This window comes from Podarcis erhardii (assembly GCF_964252035.2).
Source record: "Podarcis erhardii genome assembly, chromosome: 7".
NCBI classification, from domain to species: Eukaryota; Metazoa; Chordata; class Lepidosauria; order Squamata; family Lacertidae; genus Podarcis; species Podarcis erhardii.
In genome coordinates, this window is record NC_138511.1 from 77971098 (window position 1) to 77995914 (window position 24817).

Here is a 24817-nt window from a genome sequence, read left to right on the forward strand (position 1 = left end):
CTCACACAGCTAGCTCCCTGTATACCTAGACTTTGGCTATGTTTGCCAGGGCTGATGAGAGTAGTCTTTCAGCATCATGGAGGGCCAAAGTTGCCTCACACTTGATTTCGGTCTTTCAGAATTGTCCCCTATATTTTGGACTGGAAGCCAAAGGAGTTTTTTTAATACTGCCAAAGCATGCTTCCGACAAGCCGTCTCAGTGAGCTGTGTTCAGTACTAGCTTCAGTTTCAAAAGCACCTTCAAGGAGAGCCCCACGTGCAACATTAGAAGTTACAAAGCATGGATAATGGATGACTTTTCCAGCAGATGATGATGATGATGATATTCATTCATTCATTCATTCATTCATTCATTCATTCATTCATTCATTCCCTGCCCATCTGGCTGGGTTTCCCCAGCCACTCTGGGCGATTCCCAACAGAATATTAAAAACACAATAAAACATCAAATGTTAAAAACGTCCCTAAACAGGGCTGCCTTCAGATGTCTTCTAAAAGTCAGATAGTGGGCATTCCACAGGGCGGGTGCCACCACCAAGAAGGCGCTCTGCTTGGCTCCCTGTAACCTCACTTTTCGCAGTGAGGGAACTACCAGAAGGCCCTCGGAGCTGGATTTCAGTGTCCAGGTTGAACGATGGGGGTGGAGACACTCCTTCAAATATACTGGACTGAGGCCGTTTAGGGCTTTAAAGGTCAGCACCAACACTTTGAATTGTGCTTGGGAACGTACTGGGAGCCAATGTAGGTCTTTCAGGACAAGTGTTATATGGTCTTGGCAGCCACGCCCAGTCACCAGTCTAGCTGCCGCATTCTGGATTAATTGTATGCCACCATTACAGTCCATGACAGTGCCATCTAGTGAATACGCATAGAATGATTTCAATGGAAGAGCGATCTCATTTTACTTTATTTTTTAATTTTTAAACTTCAAACAAAATTAAAGGTTGTAATCCAACTTTGTCCATTGCTACAATACTATAAAATGATCACAAAAAGCATTAATTATACCAGAGCTTTTTTTCTTACAAAATGTTTAAGGGTGCTCTCATTTTGACTCAAGAAAAACACCATTTTATAAGCCGCCGTCGGGGGTAGCAACCGCACTGACAATTCACCATGCTAGAGAAAAAACTTACTTTTTTAAGTTTCTTCTCCTGTTAGATTCACAAAATGTTTAGAGGTATGTGTATCCCTGCTTCCCCCCGGGGAAAAAATGCGCTGAATTATACATTACTGCCATGTTGGCTCATTTAGTGTTTTCAGTCGATATCTAACTCTACTTCCTCAGATGTTTTTAAGCAGAGGTTGGATGGCCATCTGTCATGGATGCTTTTGCTGAGATTCCTGCATTGCAGGGGGTTGGACTAGATGACCCTTAGGGTCCCTTCCAACTCTACAATCCTATGATTCGAACAGCCACAGTGGCTCCTTTAAAGTTTCCAATCAATATACCCTGTCCATAAGCATTCTTCCAGTGTTGATGGCATTAAAACATTTTTTTATTATTAATAAAAGGAAAAGGAGACAAAATAGTGCCAAATGTATCTTTTTTGGAAATGCCTTTGACTACTCGACGTGTGAGGTGTTCTGACAGAGCTATGTTCCAGATATTGTCAACCTAAGCCTCAGTTAGTCTATTAGAAACTTCCTTCCACTGCTGGGCAATAGCTTGACTGCTGTGAACAAGGAGGAAATAAATTCTTTAGATGTGAGAGTAGAATTTGGAATCACCTCTGGCTTCTATGGAATCTTAGGGGGGGGTTTCCTAATAAAAGTCACGATGATAACGCTCCTGTCACCTTAGGAGGCATGGAATCTTAAAGGCTTATACATCTGCTGTTGGGAGGTAAGCTGAACTCTGGTTGAAATCCAGTTATTTTCTTTTCACAAGAACAGAAGGACCTGAGAAGAGCCTTAATGAATATCTAGTTTGGCACACTCTTTTCCACTGTGGCTATTCTGTGTGCTCCTGGAAACTCAAAGGTTTCCCGATAGACTCAGCCCAAAAGCAGAGCACAAGCACTTTATCCTTTTCCCATTCCCAGATGACTACTATTCAAAGGTGTGGTGCCCTGATAGTGGAGGAAACATGTGACCATAATAGCTAGTGCCCACTGATAGCTTTAAAGGTAAAGGTAAAGGTAAAGGGACCCCTGACCATTAGGTCCAGTCGTGACCGACTCTGGGGTTGTGGCGCTCATCTCGCTTTACTAGCCAAGGGAGCCGGCGTACATCTTCCGGGTCATGTGGCCAGCATGACTAAGCCACTTCTGGCGAACCAGAGCAGCGCACGGAAACGCTGTTTACCTTCCCACCGGAGCGGTACTGTCAGGGACTCAAGAGCGGGAGCACAGGGAAGGGAGGAGATGGAGAGCGAGGGGGAGCAATCCGAGGGCAGCGTAGGAGAAGATGACAGTAGCCCGAGAGATTCCATGAGCCTCTCCAGCGAATCAGAAGATTCCCAGAGGGAGGCGCCAATGGCCAGGGCAAGGGGGGTCCCAGGGGGGACGCGCCAGAAGCAAGGGGCCAGCGGGGACTCCCAGAGCAGCGGCTGGAGATCAGGACCAGCTTCCCCACCAGAGCGCAGTGGGGGGGAAGAATCCCAGGTATCAGGGACAGCGTCTCCTCCAGGAGGGAGAGAAGATGAGTTAGGGTTGACCACGCCTCCATCGGAGAGCGAGGGAACGGTCAAGAGGAAGGTTGCCGGCTGGGCGCACGCGCCAAGTTCAAATGTACAGGCGAGCGGCACAGCAGGTAGCCCGGATAGGGAACCAGGTCCTAAAGCCCGCCGGAGGGAGGGGCAAGAATCAGGGGAGTCAGCATCAGAAGAGTCCAGAAAAGGTGAAACCCCAGCGGGCAGGAGGGCCCAGAGGAGGAAGGAGCTAAGGAAGAGGTGGACCAAGGCTAGAGTCTTAAACTGGTGTGGAAGGGGAGGAGACTCAGACAGAGCTTCGCTGGTCTACTGTTTAAGACGTAGAGCTACGCGCTGCAGCTTTGAAATGGAAACTGAACTTCAATAAAGACTTTTGTACATAACGACAGCCTGGCATTGGTCCTCTGTGAGCTGGGACCTAGGGGCAGCTCTGACAGGTACCTATTTATCTACTTGCACTTTGACATGCTTTTGAACTGCTAGGTTGGCAGGAGCAGGGACCGAGCAATGGGAGCTCACCCCGTCGTGGGGATTTGAACTGCCGACCTTCTGATCAGCAAGTCCTAGGCTCTGTGGTTTAACCCACAGCGCCACCTGTGTCCCTTACTGATAGCTTTACCCTCCCTGAATTTGTTTAACCCCTGTTCAAATCCATCTAAATTGATGGTTATACCCACATCTTTTGGCAGAAGATGCCATAGTATGATGATACACTGTTTGAAAAAGGATTTCTCCTCTTGTCTTTTCCCGAATCTTTTCTTCCTCCAGGTACTAGGTGTGAGAGGAAGAAAAACCTCTCTCAGGATGCAAACATTTCTCAGTTTTCTTTCTTCTTCTTCTTTTGGACTGCTTAGTTATTCCTGGGGATGACACGTACTTATAATCAGTGGCGATGGTTGTAGCTCAACGTTAGAGCTAGAGGTGGGAAGGCCTGGGAAAAAACCTGGAAAAATTGGGGGGGGGACGGGTTTCCCCCTGTTTTTCCCCAGAAAAATTGAAAAAAAAAAGTTTGATATAGTTTGAATATTCCACACCCCCCCCCCCCATTTTTCCTGGGGTGGAAAAACGGCTTTGGAAAAAAACACAGAATAAAACCTGTCCGCCCCCCCATTCCCCCCCAGCCTTCCAGAACCCACACTTTGAAGCTCCCTGGCAACTGATACAAGGCAGGTGCTCTCACTGTAATCTTTCCAGCAACTGCTCAAAACATTTTCGTTAGGGCCAGCCCATCGGAACACATAGAAGCTGCATGCGATTTACTTCCTTTTAACCACTGCTGACTTTAATCATCTTTTGAATACTCTTAAATACTTGCTTTTAACTGTGTGTTATCAATCATTATAATGTTCTGTTGTATATTTTTGTAAAGTGTTTAGAAGCTCTCTTAGCATCGTGCGGTTTATAATATATAATAACAAATTCAATTTAAAAAACACTTTCAAACAGAGTTTGAGCCTTAGTGCAACATACTACAGTACAGTGGTACCTCGGGTTAATTACAATTTCTGTTCTCATCCTGAAGCAAAGTTCTTAACCTGAGGTACTATTTCTGGGTTAACAGAGTCTGTAACCTGAAGTGTATGTGACCTGAAGCATATGTAACCCGAGGTACCACTGTAGTACCACCGTTCAGCCTTGACACTGAGGTCCAGCTCCGAGGGCCTTCTGGTGGTTCCCTCCCTGCGAGAAGTGAGGTTACAAGGAACCAGGCAGAGGGCCTTCTTGGTAGTGGTGCCCGCCCTGTGGAACAGCCTCCCATCAGATGTCAAGGAAATAAACAACTATCTGACTTTTAGAAGACATCTGAAGGCAGTCCTGTTTAGGGAAGTTTTGAATGTCTGTTGTTTTATTGTGTTTTTAATATTCTGTTGGGAGCCGCCCAGAGGAAGCTCTTCAAGATCCTCTGGGCATTTTACCCAGGTCAGCTGACTGGGCTCCACCCCCCCCTCTTGTTTCAGGTCCTTTCAGCTAGGGTATTCAATTCACCTCGGACACAGTTTCACTGGCTCTCCCCTCACCATCACCATGCAGGATCTCCTGAAACTCTCCATCTTCTTTGTCCTCCTTACAACAGGTATGGAAGGACGGCTCACTCGTGGGAGATTTATTCCATTGGGGTAGCTGGGGTCAGATGCGAATTGGCATCACGAGACTGGCAGGAGTATAAGACGGAAGGCATATCCAAGATCTTTTTAATCTTTAATTATTATTTTTTAAATTTGATTTATTTTTAAAAGAAACAGCTTTGGAAGCAATTTAGAATATGGCATTAATAACCATTTTCAATAAAGTGTAATCACACAAATAGGGTTAGTCATTTTTTATAAAAAGGCCTGCAACCTTCCTCTTTGTCCAGGAGCTTCTATAACATGTGAAGTTTGTTCGGCCGAAGGATACATCTGCAATGGCACGTTGACAACCTGCCCTCCCGAGAAAGATACCTGCATGATTGCATACTCCGAAAATACTCTACGTGAGTGGGATCGAGGTTATTGAAACATAGGTAGAGTCAGAACGTTGGTCCACCTGGCTCAGTATGGTCTATGCGGACCAGTCCAGGATCTCAGACAGGGAATCTTTCTCCAAGTCCTACCTGGTGATGCTGGGGAGGGAACTTCTGCTTCCACAGCAGGTGGTCTACCACTGAGCTATGACCCTTGCCCTCAGGACACGTGGGCACAGGACAAGATCAGCCAAGGTCACTGACTGTTAGGGCAGGGATTGCGTGTTGGACGGGTCCTCGCCTCATGTTATCGTCAGTAATCACCTCAATGAACAAGCTGATTGAGTCATGCCTTAAATCTTGGCATCTACTGTTCTAACAGCCCATTACAGTGGTGCCCCGCAAGACGAATGCCTCGCAAGACGAAAAACTCGCTAGACGAAAGAGTTTTCCGTCTTTTGAGTCATTCCGCAAGACGAATTTCCCTATGGGCTTGCTTCGCAAGACGAAATGCCTTGCGAGTTCTTGAGAGTTTTTTTTCCTTTTTCTTAAAGCCGCTAAGCCGCTAATAGCCGCTAAGCAGCTAAGCCGCTAATAGCCATGCTTCGCTGGACGAAAAAACCGCTAGACGAAGAGACTCACGGAATGGATTAATTTCGTCTTGCGAGGCACCACTGTAGTTTTCAGGTCCAATTCAAAGCACTGGTTTGGACCTATCAAGCCTTCAACAGCTCAGGACTGCAATACCTCAAGGACCACCTCTTTCCATATATACTGATGCAGACACTGTGGTCATCATCTGAGGCCCTTCTTCATGAGCCTCCTTTGCGAGAGATCTGGAGGGCGGCAACATGGGAACAGGCCTTTTCTGTGGTGGCTCCCCACTTGCGGAAGTCCGCTCACTCTTCTTGTTTAAATGTTTCTTTGGTTGTCCTTGAATCCTCACGACATGCTTGCTACACTGGTTTAGAGTGTTGGAAGGGACACGGATGGCACTGTGGTCTAAACCACTGAGCCTCTTGGATTTGCTGTTTGGAATTTCAGTGGTTCGACTCACCATGACAGGGTGAGCTCCCTTTGCTTTGTCCCAGCTCCTGCCAACCTAGCAGTTCGAAAGCATGCCAGTGCAAGTAGATAAACAGGTACCACTGAGGCGGGAAGGTAAACGGCATTTCCATGTGCTCTGGCTTCCATCATGGTGTCCTGTTGCACCAGAAGCAGCTTAGTCATGCTGGCCACATGACCTGGAAAGCTGTCTGTGGACAAACGCTGGCTCCCTCGGCCTGAAAACAAGATGAGCGCCACAACCCCATAGTCGCCTTTGACTGGACTTAACTGTCCAGGGGTCCTTTACCTTTTTACCTAGTGTGCTAGACTAAGGCTGGGGAGACCAGAGAAGCTTATTGGGTGATCTTGGCCCGATCTCTCAGTCTAACCATGGAGGCTGACTTGAGTTCTTTGGAGGAACAGGTGGGATATAAATGTAGGAAATGCAGTGAAATCAAATTGACCCACTCCCTCTCATCCATTGTAGGTAAAAACGTTGAACGCAGTGTAGACAAAGACTGTGTCACTCTGGAGGAGTGTGCCAATACTGCCATGGAATTGTACTTTGGACCTGGGAAAGCCTTAAGGACAGTTGCCTCCTGCTGTAATGAGAAGATGTGTGGCATAGTTAACCCTAATTGTAGGTCTATCATTTGTGTGTGTGTGTGTGTGTGTGTGTGTGTGTGTGTTTGATCCTCTCCCCATGCTTTTCCCCCCATCATGGCATCTCAGATTCAAACCCTGACATTTCCAGATAGGGAGCAAAATATCTTAGAAATACCAATTTCTTTATATCTAGAGATGAAAGCAAAGCACTGCCTCTCCAAACCACTTGCATTGCAGCCTGAGGCTGTGCTCTTGGAAAGAGAATGGCTTAAACATCCTTTCTCTTCGGTGCTTCAGAACCAAGAGCTAATTCGCACGCCCAAAATGGAGACCTGTAACACAATCCTTTCTCGTGTGATCTTAGTTAAACACCTCGTGGCAGAGCTAGCAGAGCTGCATTCTCAGTTAATTAATCATTTCCTGTTAGGCTCTCGGCAACTCTTTTGCTTAGCTTCAGTGGACAAACGTTTCCATATTGTGCTTTCAGTGGTACACAGACAGACATATATAGAGAGTTATTTTATATTTCAACTGTTCAGTTAAACAATTATGCCTAACAGTAGAATGCTGGAGGCAGGGACCCTGTGCAAAAATAGTAAGGAGTTCTCAACCCTCTGCAACCACAGACCGCAAACCAGACTGCTAACCTCTGACCCTATCCCATGAAAGCACCTCTGATGTGCACTGTCAATGAGTCCCTCTGGAGGTCGTTTTGGAGGAGTGGTATGGATTCGAACTCCAGGCAGCTTGCCAGTTTGCAGGGGAAGAAATGTCCATTTGCAGGCACAGTTTGAATCCAATTGAAACATTATTATTATTATTATTATTATTATTATTATTATTATTCATACCCTGCCCATTTGGATGGGTTTCCCCAGCTGCTCTGGGTAGTTTCCAGCAGAATATAAGAACATAATAAAACGTCAAGCGTTAAAAACTTCCCAATACAGGACTGCCTTCAATAATCTCACTCGGCTACGAGTGATCGCCAAAGATCTTCTAAAAGTTGTGTAGTTCTTTATCTCCTTGACATCTGATGAGAGGTCTACTACCGAGAAGGCCCTCTGCCTGGTTCCCTGTAACTTCACTTCTTGCAGTGAGGGGATGGAACAGACCTTCTTCATTCAGCTGATGAGTGCTTACTGCAAGGCCTTTTGAAAGCATGTTGCCAGTACCAATCAGCTGCTTGGTGAGCCTCTTTGATGGACGGGTGATGACAGGACTGTGGCCCAGCCCACCTAGTAAAGTTGGCTTATGGTGATCAGGGGTAGGTCCAGTCCGCCACTCTTACCAACCAGCCTCTAAACATGGAGGTGGCATTTAGGTTACTAGCTGCTGGTGGGTGCCTCCTCCACTAGTGAACCTCATCCCCTTTCAAAATTTCTCTAGCATTGCTTTCACCCAGCGGTAGCTGGTGCTATTTTGGACTGGGCATTGGCAACGGAATGCCAGGATCGTGGTCCCCCAGGGCGCAGCAGAAGGGTCAGCCTCAGAAATTGAGCAAGGAGCCGACTCTTCAGCTGAGAGCTGTCTGTCTGAGTTAGAGAAGACAGCCCAGGCTCCTTCCTTCCCAGGCAAGACATTCACTGTTAGCTCTCAGGGTGAAGGAGAGTTGGAAGGCAGCCAGAGTGAAGCCGGCCTACCAGCAGATAGGCAAGAGGCAGAGACAGTGTCCACTGAGAGTGGGCAGGGGGAAGGCCAGCTTTTCAGTCCCCGTACCAGGAGATTCCCCTTCATGGATCACTGCCTTGCCGTGGCGAAGGGGCTTGAATAACTCAGAGAAGCTATGAGCTATGGCGTGCAGGGCCACCCAAGATGGACAGGTCATAGTGGAGAGTTTTGACCAAATGTGATCCACCTGGAGCAGGAACCGGCAAGCCACTCCAGTATCCCTGCCAAGAAAACCCCATGGACAAAGGCAACAGGCATATAAAAGTTATGACGCTGGAAGATGAGCCCCTCAGGTCGGAAGGCGTCCAACATGCTACTGAGGAAAGATTGAGGGCATTAGGAGAAGGGGATGACAGAGGACGAGATGGTTGGACAGTGTTCTCGAAGCTATGAACATGAGTCTGATGAAACTGCGGGAGGCAGTGGAAGACAGGAGTGCTTGGTGTGCTCTGGTCCATGGGGTCACGAAGAGTCAGACACAACTAAACGACTAAACAACAACAACCAGGAGGTTGGAGAGGCTCAGAGAGTTGCTGAAGGGGAGGAGGAGAAAGGCACGGTTCTGGCGTCCTTCCTGTTGGGGGAGAGATTCTGAGTCGGACTGAGCAACTCCTTTGCCGAGAGCGGGTGGGAAGTTTTGCTGTGGAGATGTTTGTGTTTTTTGTAAATAAATGTACATAAAGCTGACGGACAGGGCTGTCTTTAGCATATGCTCCGCCGGGATGCAAAGATCCGCCCAGCACCCCCAAATTTAGTTTAGCCATGCCCAAATTTTAAGGGAGGGGGGTGAGCTCAAAGTTATTGAGCTTTTTTGGGGAGGGGGTGAAATAACTGCTTTTGTTTCCTGACTTGTCGTATTTGACGCTACGGAGTAAGTAACAGAGCAACGGGGTGAGGGGGTGGGGGGCAGGGACTTTCGCTCCATTGCTTTCTACTGCCGCCAATCGAGAGGGACCGGTGTACAGTAGGTATACATTTGGTGCCACTCAGAATTCAGCGCCCGGGTGCCCTGCACCCCTTGGACCTCCTGGGTAAAGATGGCCCTGCCTAAGGAGACTCATTACTGCTTAGCGGACTGGTTGCATGCCAGGGATCATTAGGCGGAAGTCAGAATGGAGCTGGATGGGCAGCACTCCATCTGCCTCCAAAGTTGTAAACTCTGAGCTGCCTCTTTCAGATCCTTGAGTGTTTCTACACCTGTTTTCAGTGCCGCCATTAGAAATGAAATGGAATGGAAAGCAGTGCCCTGCCTGCCACGAATGGTCAAACACATGCAAAGAGGAGGTGGTGAATTGCACGGGAGCCAACATGTACTGCTTTGATATATCGGCACACGTGCATTCTGGTAAGTGCAACCCCAGATGCAGCATGACTTGGGACCCCAAATCCTCCTTTCCACCTATTTTCACATAGGATCATGTGTAAGCCGAGCCATGCTGATTTAAGGCATGCCACTCTTCACTTCCCTAAGACGTGAGCTTTTATAGAAAACAAAATACCTACCTCTAATTCTCTTATTTAAATTGCTCCCATTGTGTTTGCTTCTTACGTGAATGCTTTGATCTCATTTTGCAACACAAAATTTTGTCCTTCGGAATTGGCACTTTGCTAAATTTCATTGTGCAGTTCTCCAACCAAGGCGTGTGTACAAAAACGCATTCTGTTAGGGTAATTTGCTATTATTATTATTATTATTATTATTAGGGGCAAAATTGCATGCAAATGTGAGTGTATTGGGAGAAACATACTAAATTTGTGGTGCGTTTTCATGGGGGATGTTAAAAAAATGGAAAGTGATATGAAAATGTGGAGAACGTGATTTAAGATTGGAGAAAAGAGAAACTGAAATTGACATATTTGCTCATCCCCACAGGGTTGATAGCCATTTTTTTTAAGCTCCATTCCTTAAGTACCAGATTTGTTTAGTGGCAAGGAGAGGGTAAATTTCATCTAGGTGGGATGTACTGGTTTGGAGAATAGCTGGAAGAAATTAATGTCTTCTCCTGTTTTCCATTTCCAGAAAAAATCGTGGACAGGACCCTTAAAGGCTGCACTAGTAAGTCCTTCTGTCTCTCACTAAAAAGTGGCCGCACTCCCATGTTGGGGGGTTCTGATGAGCTTAGGAAGGCAGAATGTTCACCAAATGTTTCCCGGGGAGCTCAGTGCTCTGATCTCTTCCTTCCAACCTTCTCTGGGCTCCTGCTCCTGAAGATCCTCTCATAAACAGGCACGTGCATGGGATTGCATCAGCTATGTATTCAATCAAGCCTCCCTTCTATCTATAGGTGACTTTTTGCAACTGCTGTTTGGCCTTCCGGAGGGATTTTCTCTGATTCACAGAGTGAAAATAAACCTCAGGTTGAAATCCATTGCAATTTGAATTGTAATTCTTTTTTTCTTTTTTTTTTTAAATGTAATTTGTGTCAAGACCCCCATTGTTCAGCCCACATATTGAGATCCAGCTCCGAGGGCTTTCTGGTGGTTTCCTAACTGCGAGAAATGAAGTGTCAACCATGGCAACATTGAAGTTGTGTAAGGAGCTTGATCGTTACAGCTATGTCAGTACATCGTCATGGAAGGGGGGTGGGTCGGAGAAGCTCTGGGAGTCTGCTGGCTGAGGCTGATTGAACTTAATGAGTAGAATCACTTTCAGGGTTGGTGTTAGACTCTGGATATTAGACATCGTCTGAATCACCAAGGGCTGAGTCCCAGGTTTTTTTGTGGTAGCAGGGGGGTTATTGACAGACTTTGGTGGTCTGCCCCATGTGGCTATAGTAATAATAATAATAATAATAATAATAATAATAATAATAATAATAATAATAATAATTTATTATTTATACCCCACCCATATGTCTGGGTTTCCCCAGCCACTCTGGGCGGCTTCCAACAAAGTATTAAAATACAGTGGTCTGTTAAACATTAAAAACTTCCCTAAACAGGGCTGCCTTCAGATGTCCTCTAAAAGTCTGGTAGTTGTTCTTCTCTTTGACATCTGGTGGGAGGGTGTTACACAGGGTGGGTGCCACTACTGAGAAGGCCCTCTGCCTGGTTCCCTGTAACTTTGCTTCTCGCAATGAGGGAACCGCCAGAAGGCCCTCAGCGCTGGACCTCAGTGTCCGGGCAGAACGATGGGGGTGGAGACGCTCCTTCAGGTATACTGGGCCGAGGCCGTTTAGGGCTTTAAAGGTCAACACCAGCACTTTGAATTGTGCTCGGAAACGTACTGGGAGCCAATGTAGATCTTTCAAGACTGGTGTGTCTTGAAATATAGGGCTCTATTCTCCCTTGACGGGTCTCAAGTCATCCAAGCTTGGTACTTGAGGGAGCAGCTAGGGCTGACCAATGGCAGAGTGGATTGCCATCTCCCTTTCATAGCCTCCTACAGCTGTCTGGTTGATTCCATGCCAAGGAAGGCACCCGTCTGTTGTGGTGACTTACGGTTCTGTCACTTTAAGAGATGTGGAATCTTAAGGGCCTACGTGTCAGTTACTGGAGGTAGGTTGAACAGGAGTTTAAATGCAGTTCCTTCCTTTTCATAACAACAGAAGGAGCTGAGAAGAACCCTACTGAGTCAGGGGAGAGCAGACTTCCACGAGTGGTGGTGGACTTTCCTTCCTTGGAGGGTTTTGAGCAGAAAACCATGGCCACCTGCCATGGATGATTCAGTTGAGATTTCTGCACTGCAAAGGGGTTGGACTGGACGACCCTCTGGGTCCCTTCCAACTCTACAGTTCTATGATAGACCCAAAGCATACCTAGCCTAGCATCACCTTTTGCACGGTGGCCAACCTGGTGCCTCTGGAAGCCCACCATGGTCAATGGCCAGGGATGATCGGAGCAGTAGCTCAAGAACAAGTGACAGGCTACAGGTCTCCCATCCTTGGTGTAAATGCACACTGGTGAAAGCTGCCAGTTGTCAAACATGCTTCCTCTGGCTGTCATTACAGGCTCTTTGAGCCAAAGAAGTTGATTCGTCACATGTATTTCTCATCATCATTACCATGCAGGATCTCCTGAGGCTCTTCCCCTTCTTTGTTATTCTAACTACAGGTAAGGAGATGCTGGTAGCCTAGTGGGGATTTTCTTTTATTTTACAGTGGGGCAAATAGGGCCAGGGCCAAATTGAGGTTGCTCAGGGATGGCATCAGTAGGTGGCATTGTTAGGCAACTGTGGAGGCTCCTGCCTGTTTGGGAACCCACTGCTGATTCCCAGAGCATCCTGGTTCTGCTCTTTCTCCTTACTGCCTCCCCCATGGTTCCCCTGCCCTCTCTGAGCATTCCAGCAATGTCCAGAGGAAGGACATGAGGCAGCAGCCGCCACCTGCTTTGTGCTCTCTCTTGCGTGGATTAGGGCCAGAGGGCATGTGAATGGGCAGAGAAAGGAGGAGGTAGGGATGGGGCAGAAATTGGGCTAAGCTTGCATTTAATAATAATAACATACTACTACTACTACTAATAATAATTTATTATTCATACCCCACCCATCTGGCTGGGCTTCCCAAGCCACTCTGGGCAGCTTCCAACAAAATATTAACATACAGTGGTACCTCAGGTTAGGTACTTAATTCATTCCGGAGGTCCATTCTTAACCTGAAACTGTTCTTAACCTGAAGCACCACTTTAGCTAATGGGGCCTCCTGCTGCTGCCGCGCCGCCGGAGCACGATTTCTGTTCTCATCCTGAAGCAAAGTTCTTAACCCGAGGTACTATTTCTGGTTTAGCGGAGTCTGTAACCTGAAGCATATGTAATCCGAGGTACCACTGTACAGTAATGCATCAAACATTAAAAGCTTCCCTAAACAGGGCTGCCTTCAGATGTCATTTATAGCCAGACCTATCTAATTCATAAAGCTCGAGACACCATCACCATTTGAAATTCACCCTTCTCTGAATTTCGCAATGCAATTTCCCCAGCCAAGGAATGTGTGGGAAAATGCATATAATACAAGAAAATGCACTCAGGAATGCATATGTTGGTGACTGGAACATTAAGAAAATGTGTTACATTGGGGAAAACTGATCTGCTCAGTGAATTGAATGAATGAATGAATGAATGAATGCATGCATGTAAAGAAAAACCCGCAATAAACGCTGCTGAATTTTTATGAGTGTGTGTGTGTGTGTGTGTGTGTGTGTGTGTGTGTGTGTGATAGAGAGAGAGAGAGAGAGAGAGAGAGAGAGAGATGTGGAAATGTCCAGAACTGAACTTAAGAGAGGTAAAATGATAAGTCGAAATTGACAGATTTGCCCATCACTAGAAGGAGGTGCAAGGGTGGCGCTGTGGGTTAAACCACAGAGCCTAGGACTTTCTGATCAGAAGGTCGGTGGTTCAAATCCCTGCAACGGGATGAGCTCCCATTGCTCGGTCTCTGCTCCTGCCAACCTAGCAGTTCAAAAGCACTTCAAAGTGCAAGTAGATAAATAGGTACCGCTCCAGCGGGAAGGTAAACGGTGTTTCCGTTTGCTGCTCTGGTTTGCCAGAAGTGGCTTAGTCATGCTAGCCACATGACCCAGAAGCTGTACGCCAGCTCCCTCGGCCAATAAAGCGAGATGAGCGCTGCAACCCCAGAGTCAGTCACGACTGGACCTAATGGTCAGGGGTCCCTTTACCTTTTAAGAAGGAGGTGCACTCACTCAGAGAGGGAGGTGGTGGGGATGGGGGGATTTGAAGGCATCTCGCCCAACAACACAGTGATAGAGCATTTTTTCCCAATGCAGAAGATCCCAAGTTCAGTTCCCAGCAACTATAGGTAGAGCTGGGAATGCCTCCTGCTTGAAACCATGGAAGCCACTGCTGGATCAATGGATCCGGCTCATTCCAAGGCAGCTTCCTATGTTTGAGGTTAGCTATCACATGATTGGCATGGCTACATGATGGAGCATATGCCCCAACCTTCCCTTCTCTCACTCCTTCTCTCTCTTTATGCCATTCCTTCCTTCCTTTCTCTTCTTCATCTCACCCTCTCTGTTTTCATTTCTTTGCCACCTACATGAAAATCAGCTTGAAGGTCCCTTGGGCCATAAGTTGTTGGAAGTCAATGGATTTATATATAGATATATATTTATAGAAAAGTATATGAATGGATTCCTTCTCTGCACCTCCCTTTTCTTTCCTCTCCCAGGTGCTTCTCTGGAGTGCGAAGTTTGCTATGGCCTTGGGACCAGATGCAGTGGCAAGATGGCGACCTGTTCTCCTAAGAAAGACACCTGTGTCGTTGCATTTGCTGAAAGTACTCTGGGTGGGTGGTGTTCGAGTTGTTGCTGGCGGAATCCCTGATCCAGACTTTGTGCAGTGTAGAAATGGATTTGCTCTCCACCGCATTAATGACTTAGAATCATAGAATCATAGAGTTGGAAGAGACCACAAGGGCCATCGAGTCAAAGCTTTGCTGCAGAGCAGTCTTAAAATGGTCACAAATAAATGTTGCACAATACAAAATGCACAGTCGATCTCTGCCACTGAACTATTGCCCTTCAGTTTCCCCTTGAGACTTGCAGGTTACTGAGTCCATTTCTTTGGACCTGTTATAATAATAATATAATAATAATTTATTATTTGTACCCCGCCCATCTGGCTGGGTTTCCCCAGCCACTCTGGGCGGCTTCCATAGAAACAAAAAATACACTAAAATATCGGTTTTGTTTGAGACTTCCGGGTTAGCGCGAACGGCTAATGGCGGATTCCCTCCGAGCTCCGGAGGGAATCGGCTCTGCTGAGGACGGGTCTTGCCGTGCCGGCGACACGGGGACCCTCAGAAACCGCAGGCGCGGAAGCCTGCGGACTTGGTGACTCGGTGGGCACCTTAAGCGCCCTCCCCGACCCACGAAGAGCCTTTTTAAAGGCTGCAGAGAGGGTACGGAGAGTGGCGTGGTGCTGAGAGTAGACCGCTACCTCAGTAGAGCGAAGCCGCAAGCCATGGCCGGAGAGCGCTGACTTTCTTCCCAAAAATTTGGACTGGATAACAAAGGACCCGTGAGTAGTGGAATTTGGACTTTAAAAATTTTATCCTGTGAATTCGGCACGATCGGGGGATGTGTTAAAGGGAAGTCCGCACCCCCTCTACTTATAGACGTTTCAAAGCAAGGAACGGAGAATTAAGGCGGAATGAATACTGTTTTGATGATTTAAAAGTTTCTCACAAATTTGATAGAACAAGATTTTTGTGCTGGAGAGAAAGGGAATTTGGAACTTTGTGTGTATCCCCCCCAAAAAAACCCGGGAGTGTCCTATTTGGGTCCCGGAGGAAGAAGCGAAAGGAGTTTGACAGCTGTCAAAGAAGCTGTCAAACGGGCGGACAAAGTAAAGAATTTTGCTATTTAATAACTCTTGGAATTAAAGCTGATACATTTGGACTGAGGCGATTGGAAACAAAGTATTGATAATAACAAAGTAACAGATTATTGGAAAAGGACTACTAAATAACTGAAAGCCCCCTAGGGGGAATTAGTGACATTACAATGGCTGCAGAGGGAAAATTACTGGCGGAGATAGAAAAAATGTTTTTTCTCGTGGGAATCCTGCAGGAGCAGAGTATGGCTCTGAGTAAAGTTTTTATGACCTTGAATCCTGAAACAAACAACTCTGCTGAATGCACAAAGGAGATGTACGATAAAAATTCTGCAGCTGAGCAGGAAGAGATGCCTTTGGAATTGACAGAGAAAAAAGAAGGAGTTCAGACACTACAAGTGGAAAATATCAACCAGAAATCTGCAGCGTTAGAGTATGAGCAAGAAGACCTCTGGATTACAGACCTGCGAAAGATGAGAAAGAAGAAGAGAGAAGCCCCTGGAGTACTTGGAATATTAAAACTAGAAAGAACAAAGCAATATGATTGGGACTTTTCTCTTGAGTATGGAAAACTAGATGGTCTTTCGCAGCAAACACTCTTCAACATTCTGAATGAAAGAAAATATGATCTGACTCTGACTGAACTCCTTCGGGGTCTTAGGACCATCAAAGAGGACTACCAATATAGCTGGCAGAGAGGGACTGACAGAGAATCAGACGCCTCGGACGTGAGGAATCCGGGCTAGAAATATTTTTTGTTTGTTTTCTGGACATTTGTCTAGGAAGGGACAGAAACCGGGGCAGGGGGGGGAGAGAATAGAATTATAAAATGTTATGTTTTGTTTTACTTGGTCAATGTGACCTATAATTAATATAATAAAGGGAAAATTTGTGAAGGGGAAGTTAGATCGACCTTAAAAAAAAAAAGAAATTAATGATTATAAGAGAATTGGATAGTTGAATACAGATAAACAAAAGATTTTAATTTTTAAAAGCAATGTGAATATCTTTAAGAGGTTAGGTAAGAACTTGCTGAATTAATTTTGGAATTGGGATGTAAGAGGAGGGGGTGGGGGGAAGTCAATGAAAGTGGGTAAAGAAACTTAGGGTATGTAATTGTATTTGTGTGTTTGTTTGTCTTTGTCTTTGTGTGTGTGTCTGTTGTTATAAAATGTAAAAACCCAATAAAAATTATTTAAAAAAAAAAAAAAAATACACTAAAATATCACACATTAAAAACTTCCCTGAACAGGGCTGCCTTAAGATGTCTTCTGAATGTCAGGTAGTTATTTATCACTTTGACATCTGATGGGAGGGCATTCCACAGGGTGGGCACCACTACCGAGAAGGCCCTCTGCCTGGTTCCCTGTAGCTTTGCTTCTTGCAATGAGGGAACCGCCAGAAGGCCCTCGGCGCTGGACCTCAGTGTCCGGGCAGAACGATGGGGGTGGAGATGCTCCTTCAGGTATACTGGGCCGAGGCCGTTTAGGGCTTTAAAGGTCAACACCAGCACTTTGAATTGTGCTCGGAAACGTACTGGGAGCCAATGTAGGTCTTTCAAGACCAGTGTTATGTGGTCTCAGCAGCTGCCCCCAGTCACCAGTCTAGCTGCCGCATTCTGGATTAGTTGTAGTTTCCAAGTCACCTTCAGAGGTAGCCCCACAGAGAGCGCATTGCTGTAGTCCAAGCGGGAGATAACTAGAGCATGCACCACTCTGGCGAGACAGTCCGTGGGCAGGTAGGGTCTCAGCCTGCGTACCAGGTGGAGTTGGTAGACAGCTGCCCTGGATACAGAATTGACCTGCGCCTCCATGGACAGCTGTGAGTCCAAAATGACTCCCAGGCTGCACACCTGGTCCTTCAGGGGCACAGTTACCCTATTCAGGACCAGGGAGTCCTCCACACCAGCCTGCCCCCTTTCCCCCAAAAACAGTACTTCTGTCTTGTCAGGATTCAACTTCAATCCATTAGCCGCCATCCATCCTCCAACTGCCTCCAGGCACTCACACAGGACCTTCACCACCTTCACTGGTTCTGATTTGAAAGAGAGATAGAGCTGGGTATCATCTGCATATTGATGGACACCCAGTCCAAACTCCCTGATGATCTCTCCCAGCGGCTTCATATAGATGTTAAAAAGCACGGGGGAGAGGGCGGAACCCTGAGGCACCCCACAAGTGAGGGCCCAAGGGTCTGAACACTCATCCCCCACCACCACTTTCTGAACACGGCCCAGGAGGAAGGAGCAGAACCACTGTATGACAGTGCCCCCAGCTCCCAGCCCCTCTAGACGGTCCAGAAGGATGTTATGGTTGATTGTATCAAAGGTCGCTGAGAGATCCAGCAGAACTAGGAAACAACTCTCACCTTTGTCCCTAGCTCGCCGGAGATCATCAACCAGCACGACCAAGGCAGTTTCAGTCCCATGATGAGGCCTGAATCCCGATTGGAAGGGATCCAAATGGTCCGCATCCTCCAGGCGTGCCTGGAGTTGTTCAGCAACCACGCGCTCAATCACCTTGCCCAAGAATGGAAGATTTGAGACTGGGCGATAGTTGGCCATACTGGCCGGGTCTAAAGATGGTTTTTTAAGAAGCGGTTTAATTACCGCCTCTTTCAGCGGATCTGGGAATGTTCCCTCACAGAGGGAAGCATTCACCACCCCACAGAGCCCATCGCCCAGCCCTTTCTGGCTTGCTTTTATTAGCTAGGATGGGCAAGGATCAAGGAGACAGGTGGTTGGTTTCACTCGTCCAAGCAGCCTGTTCACATCCTTGGGGGTAACGGATTGAAATTGATTCCATGCAACTTGACCAGACAGGGCTCTAGCACTCTCCCGCCCCAGCCCTGCTCCCACGGTGGTGTCTAGCTCCTTCCGAATATGAGTGATTTTATCTGCAAAAAACTTTGCAAAATAGTTGCAGGAGATCTTGGGGTCTTTACAAGGCCCCGGTGGTAAAGGTGGTTCCGTTAAATTGTGGACCACCTGAAAGAGTCTCCTGCTACTATTTTCTGAAGATGCAATAGAGGCGGTGAAGAAGGTCTTCTTCGCCGTTACTATCGCCACTTGGTAGGCTCGACGTTGAGCTCTAACCTGTGTCTGGTCAGATTCAGAGTGAGTTTTCTGCCACTGACGCTCTAGCCATCTCAGCGATTGTTTCATTGCCCTCAGCTCTGAAGAAAACCACGGGGATGGTTACTGAGTTAATATTCTGTGGTATATGAAGCTGGTAGGATGTGTTCTCAGTAATTAGGGTCTCTGGGAGAGGGGCAGAAGTCAGATTAGACTGCGCCCTTTTTAACAAAGATATGCCCTTCAATCCAAGAGGAAATTGCGGGGATACTCCCCCCTACCTGCTCCGCTGGCTTCCAAATACTTGCCATCAGTGGTAGAAATCTCAGAAATCTGAGAAATGTGCATCTTCCAGCCAAAAACACAATGCCTGACATAATGATGTTTTGCTCATCACTGAACAAACCTATCTCTTTCTCTCACTCTCGTTTCTCCCATAGAAGGACATAAAATTCGCACTGTAGAGAAAACCTGCGATTCTTCAAAGGTCTGCTCCACTCCCTCAGCGTTCTTTTATCTTGGGTTGGGGAGAACCTTCAGGATGTACTTGGTCTGTTGCACGGGGGACAACTGCAAAAATGCCAAGCCTAAATGTAAGTATTATTATTATCATCATCATCATCATCATCATTATTATTATTATTATTATTATTATTATTATTATTTTGATATCCCACCATTCCTTCAAAGAGCTCAATGTTGTGTACTCACTTTTCAATTTCTTCATTTTATCACCGCAACAATTGCATGAGGAAGGTTAGGCTGAGAGACAGTGACTAGCCCAAAGGCCCCCAGGGCTGAAAAGGAACTACAGTGGTGCCTCGCAAGACGAAAATAATTCGTTCCGCGAGTCGCTTCGCCTTGCAATTTTTTCGTCTTGCAGAGCGCGGATTCCCCGGGTATTAACGGTTTTACGAAAAAGGAAGCAAACTCGCAAGACGTTTTCGTCTTGCGAAGCAAGCCCATAGGGAAATTCGTCTTGCGAAGCACCTCGAAAAATGGAAAACCCTTTCGTCTAGCGAGTTTTTCGTCTTGTGAGGCATTCATCTTGCGGGGCACCACTGTAAAACATGGTCTCTCATGTTCAAGTCCAGAACTCTAACCATTACTCCACACTGCTTCACCTAAATGCATTTATTTTAAGCACTGTTTTTTTTTACTTCACTCATTATTCATAAAAGATTCCCAGAGATCAACATCCTCAGAAATAAGGCCACACATACTGAGGTCTACTGCAGACATGTCCATTTCTTTTAGTGGGTCAACTCTGAGTAAGACTAGCACTGGATACACCCTGTTCCAATTTCCTTGTTGTGCTTCCACCCTCCACCATTTGTCAACATAGGAAGCAGCCTTATATGGAGCCAGACCATTGGTCCATCCGGGTCACTATTGTCTAATAATAAAATAAATAATAAATAATTTATTTATATCCCGCCCTCCCAGACCGAAGCCGGGCTCAGAGCAGCTAACAACAGTAAAATAATACAGCATTCTAAAATCAATTCATTATAAAATCAGTTCAAATCAAATTAATGGTAACCATTGCGGTAGAGTTCTGTGAGGATTACAGAAGGAGGGGGTCAGGCTGTGCCCTGGCCAAAGGCCTGGTGGAACAGCTCTGTCTTGCAGGCCCTGCGGAAAGATGTCAAGTCCCGCAGGGCCCTAGTCTCTTTTGACAGAGCGTTCCACCAGATTGGAGCCGCAGCCGAAAAATCCCTGGCTCTGGTTGAGACCAGCCTAACCTCCCTGTGGCCCAGGACCTCCAAGATGTTTTTGTTTGAAGACCGTAAGGTCCTCTGTGGGACATACCGGGAGAGGCAGTCCCGTAGGTACGAGAGTCCTAGGCTTTAAAGGATAACTCCATACCCTATGGCAGTGCCTGTCCAATGTTTTGGGAAGGGGGTGTTCCCCTTTCTGCCTGGAGATGCTGTGGATTGAACCTGGGATTTTCTGCTTGCAGAGCAGATGCCACACCACTGAACCATAACCCTTCCTTTCCTCTACTCCATTACATGTAGTCTAGGGTGGGCCACCACAATTGTCCATCTGTAATCAATTCAGTTCCATTTGTCATCAACATCTGTCTCTAGCACAGGCTCTCCTCAACCTGAAGGCCTCCAGATGTTTGGGCCTACAGCTCTCCTCACCCTAGATAAATTGACCCTGCTGGCTGGGGCTCATGACAGACCCTCCAAGTGTCCCTATTTTCCAGGGACAGTCCCTTATTTAGAGAAGCCGCCCTGGTTTCTGATTTGATCCCGTAATGTCCCACTTTCCCTTAGGATGTCCCTGTTTTCATTGGAGAAATGTTGGAGAGTATGGAGTTATCCAACACCCCAGCAATCCTATGTAGGGAAGATTGATTAATGTTTGATTATGCTTTTATATATGTTGAAAGCTGCCCAGAGTGCTGGGGCAACCCGGTAATATGTGTGGGGTACAAATAGTAAAAAATATCATGATAGAATGGGACGTCCCTATTTTCATCGGATAAATGTTGGATGGTATGCTATGAACGTGGAACTCAAACAACATCCAGCGGGCACTATGTGCGGGAAGGCTGTTCTAGGCTACAGTCACCTATAAATTAAATGTATTTAGCCTTTAACGCTTTATTAACCAAGATAGCAACAAACCAGGATGGCTTCAAAAGAGGACTGGAACAAATTCATAGGTGACTGTCCCCACTCCAATCTACTTGGCAATGGGCTTGGCTAGAATTTGCCATTTCAGAGGCAGCCCCATACATAAACGATGGAACTCACCCCCAAAGGAGGCCATGATGGCCACCAACTTGGATGGCTTTAAAAAGAGGACTGAACAAATTCATGGAGGACAAGGCTACCAATGGCTACTAGCCATGATGGCTAAGTTCTTCCACCATGGTCGGGGACAGAATACCAGTTGCTGGAAGTTTCAGGATGGGAGTGGGCTCATGTTGTCAATCTAGCTGGCTACTGTGAGAGCAAGATCCTGGGCTAGATAAGCCATTGGCCTGATTCAGCTGATTCTTCTTATCTTCTTAGCCTCTGCCTCCTCCTTAGTCCATTCCTGAAGCTGATTATGAATCCTATTCTTTGGCTTGCAGTACCCCAAGTAGAAAGAAAGGTCAATGGAAAGCAATGCCCTACCTGTTACTCCTCGTCAGACGTGTGCCATGCGAAGGTGGTGAATTGCACCGGCTTGGAGAGCTATTGCTTTGATGTGGCCACATCCACCTACATCAGTAAGTCTTGCTTCATGCACAACGTGCCTTTGAGTTCAGTTGGTTGAGCATGAGACTCTTAATCTCAGGGTCATGCTGGGGGCTCGTGGTCCCTCCCAACTCCACCATTCTGTGATCTGTAGCTGAGCTGATCCTCAGTGCAATTGCATCTTACCCTTGTGTAGCTGGAGACACAGAGCAAACTGGTTCTGCTGCCTTGTGTCAGGCACAATATGGGGCCATTTCTTTGAGAGAAGGCCATGCAGCAACCCCAGATGCTTGGTGGGTAGAAGGGAACACAATCACTCTACCAATGGATCCGTATTAGCCAGCTTGCTAATTTTAATTAATGGATATTTTTTAATGTTTTGATGGAATTTCATTGCAGATTTTAATGATGTGAGGAGCTCAGTGTTGTGTGTTCAAGCCCCGTGTTGGGCAAAATATTCCTGAACTAATGGGGGGTTGGACTAGATGAACCTCGTGGTCCCTTCCAACTGTATAATTCTATGATTCCACAATTCTATGTGTGGATTTAATACTTGATTTCATAATGGATGGAAACTGCTTAGAACTAATTTATGTCATGGAAGAAGTATACAAATTAGCATAAAGTAATAGTAAAAATATGCAAGTAACTTGCAGACAACAATGAAGTACAAAGTACAGAGTACAAATGAGCAACAAGTGATATTAATTAAGCCCTGAACACCAGCACACCCAACCAGGATAAAAGCCAAGGGGTGCAGTTAGGACTTCACTATTGGGCTGACCAAAACGTTTATTTGGAGGTGACACGTTGACTGGAGACAATCATTTCCCAGGCTACCTAATCTTATCTTCCCTGTTCAGACGGACAACGGCAGCGCAGTATCATGAAGGGGTGTACTACTAAGTCCATCTGTGCTTCAATAAACAGAGGCCAGGCCGACCTCTTAACAGGTGCGGACGTTGTTGAAAAGGCCACCTGTACTCCAGAGATTTCAAGGGGATCTCAGTCCTCTGCGCTCCTTCTGCCAACCTTTCCGGTGCTTCTGCTGCAGAAGATCCTTTCGTAAAAGGCTCCCACGGGGGACTGCGTCAGCTCCGCATCCGTCTATGCTTGCCTTGTATCCGCTTAGCACTTTCTCTTAATGACGTTGGGCCTTCCAGATAGATTTCCCTTGGTTTCCTCAATGACAGTAAAAACAACAACCCAGGATTCAAACAAAATCTGTCTGAGCGATTTCATTTGCCCGCCTTTACGAAACAAGTACCGACCATCACAAATTGGTAGCAAATCTAAATTCTTTGTCCCTTTACCCTCTCTCCTCCTTAAACTCGTGGGTATCCCCCCTTCCCTATTCAGTCGCTTTTAGTCCACTGCCTTCTTTCTTCTTTCCGCTTCTTCCCTCCTTGTCCTGCGTTCCCTCGACGTCCTGCTCCTCCCACGTCTCCTACAGCCTCTGTGCTTTCTCCACGGCTTCTTTCTGCTATGTAAACTTTCCTATGTCCCTTCTCCTCTCTTCTTCCCAGCTCAGCTATTGCCTCGCTTCCCCCTCCTTTCTTAATCTCGCATTGATGCATTGTTAGTCAATATCCCTTTCCCTTTCTGCAATCTCCGTCGCAGGGTTCTTTGCACACAACTTGATTAAATCACCACACGGTGAGCCTCATTTATAATTTTTTGTTATCACTGTTCTTACTTAAAATAAAGCTTACCAGTCCCCCTTTCTGTTGTTGCTGGTTCTCTCCCCCCGTTTTTTTGATGGGGTGACTTTTCTCAGCGTCAGTTAGTTTAAATGAGAAACCTGGTGCTTGCTCTGCCGGGTCTTGAGGAGTCTCACGGTCGAGAGTGTAGTCTCTTTAGCGCGAGGTTTTCCTGTCCTCCTTCCTCACTGTTTTTTATATCTTTTTCTGTGGTATGAAGTAACAGGAAACCCCTTTTTGCTCCGCTCGATGCTTCGGCTGGAGACCTCCTCTCCAGTTTTTTTCGGGGGGTTAGCGTCGCCTTCGCGCCCCCTCCCTCTCGTTTTCTGCGATGGGTGTTCTCCGCTGAAGCAGAGCACTTTCCCCGACCCGCTCCTCAAGCGCACCATGGCAGATATCTTTTAGGATTTTTTGAGCTGCTCCTGCGAAGATGGCAACCTTGTTTGCAATGGCATCCTTGTGATCTGCCAACAGATAACACACAATATCAGTCAGGGTCCAGCCTGCTTTGGCTGTTAAAAGATGTCTCAGGGAACAAGCTCTGAGATCTGTATCATAGCTGTCAACTTTTCCCTTTTCTTGCGAGGAATCCTATTCGGAATAAGGGAATAAGGGAATTTCCCATAAAATAGGGAAAAGTTGACAGCTATGATCTGTATATAAGGGACTATTGCAACCCCCCAAGTTTTTCAGGGACGTCCCTGATTTAGAGAAGCTGTCCCAGTTTCTGATTTGATCCTAGAATGTCCCACTTTTCCTTAAGATGTCCCTGTTTCCATTGGAGAAATGTTGGGGGGTATGGAGTTATCCGACCCCTGAGCTGTCTGAAAGCAATCCTGTATTAGGGAAGTTTTTTTAAAAAAATGTCCAATGTTTTATTATGTTTTTATATATGTTGGAAGCTGCCTACATGTGGCTGGGGCAACCCAGTAAGGTGTGTGGGGTATAAATAGTAAAATCGTCATTATGGAATGGGACCTCCCTATTTTCACTGGAGGAATGTAGGAGGGTATGCTATCGTCTTTCACTTCCCCACAAACACATACCTGCCATGCATAGGAAATCCCTTTCTACTTTCCCTACAAATAGGCTGAAGGCATTGTATGGAAACAAAGGACAGTAAAAGCTTTGCTAAG

At 46.5% G+C, this 24817-nt stretch overlaps 1 protein-coding gene across 1 annotated transcript; it reads left to right on the plus strand.

Annotated features, from left to right (window-relative positions):
- Window positions 1-1794: 1794 nt before the first annotated feature.
- Window positions 1795-23204, plus strand: LOC309345888 (uncharacterized protein). Its single transcript, XM_081869351.1, has 10 exons — window positions 1795-1846; window positions 4612-4727; window positions 5010-5126; window positions 6631-6783; window positions 9628-9765; window positions 10441-10476; window positions 14546-14662; window positions 19225-19377; window positions 21876-22013; window positions 22845-23204. Exons 2-10 carry the CDS (start codon window positions 4679-4681, stop codon window positions 23048-23050), a joined length of 1107 nt encoding a protein of 368 aa, XP_081725477.1. The 5' UTR covers window positions 1795-1846; window positions 4612-4678; the 3' UTR covers window positions 23051-23204.
- Window positions 23205-24817: the final 1613 nt, after the last annotated feature.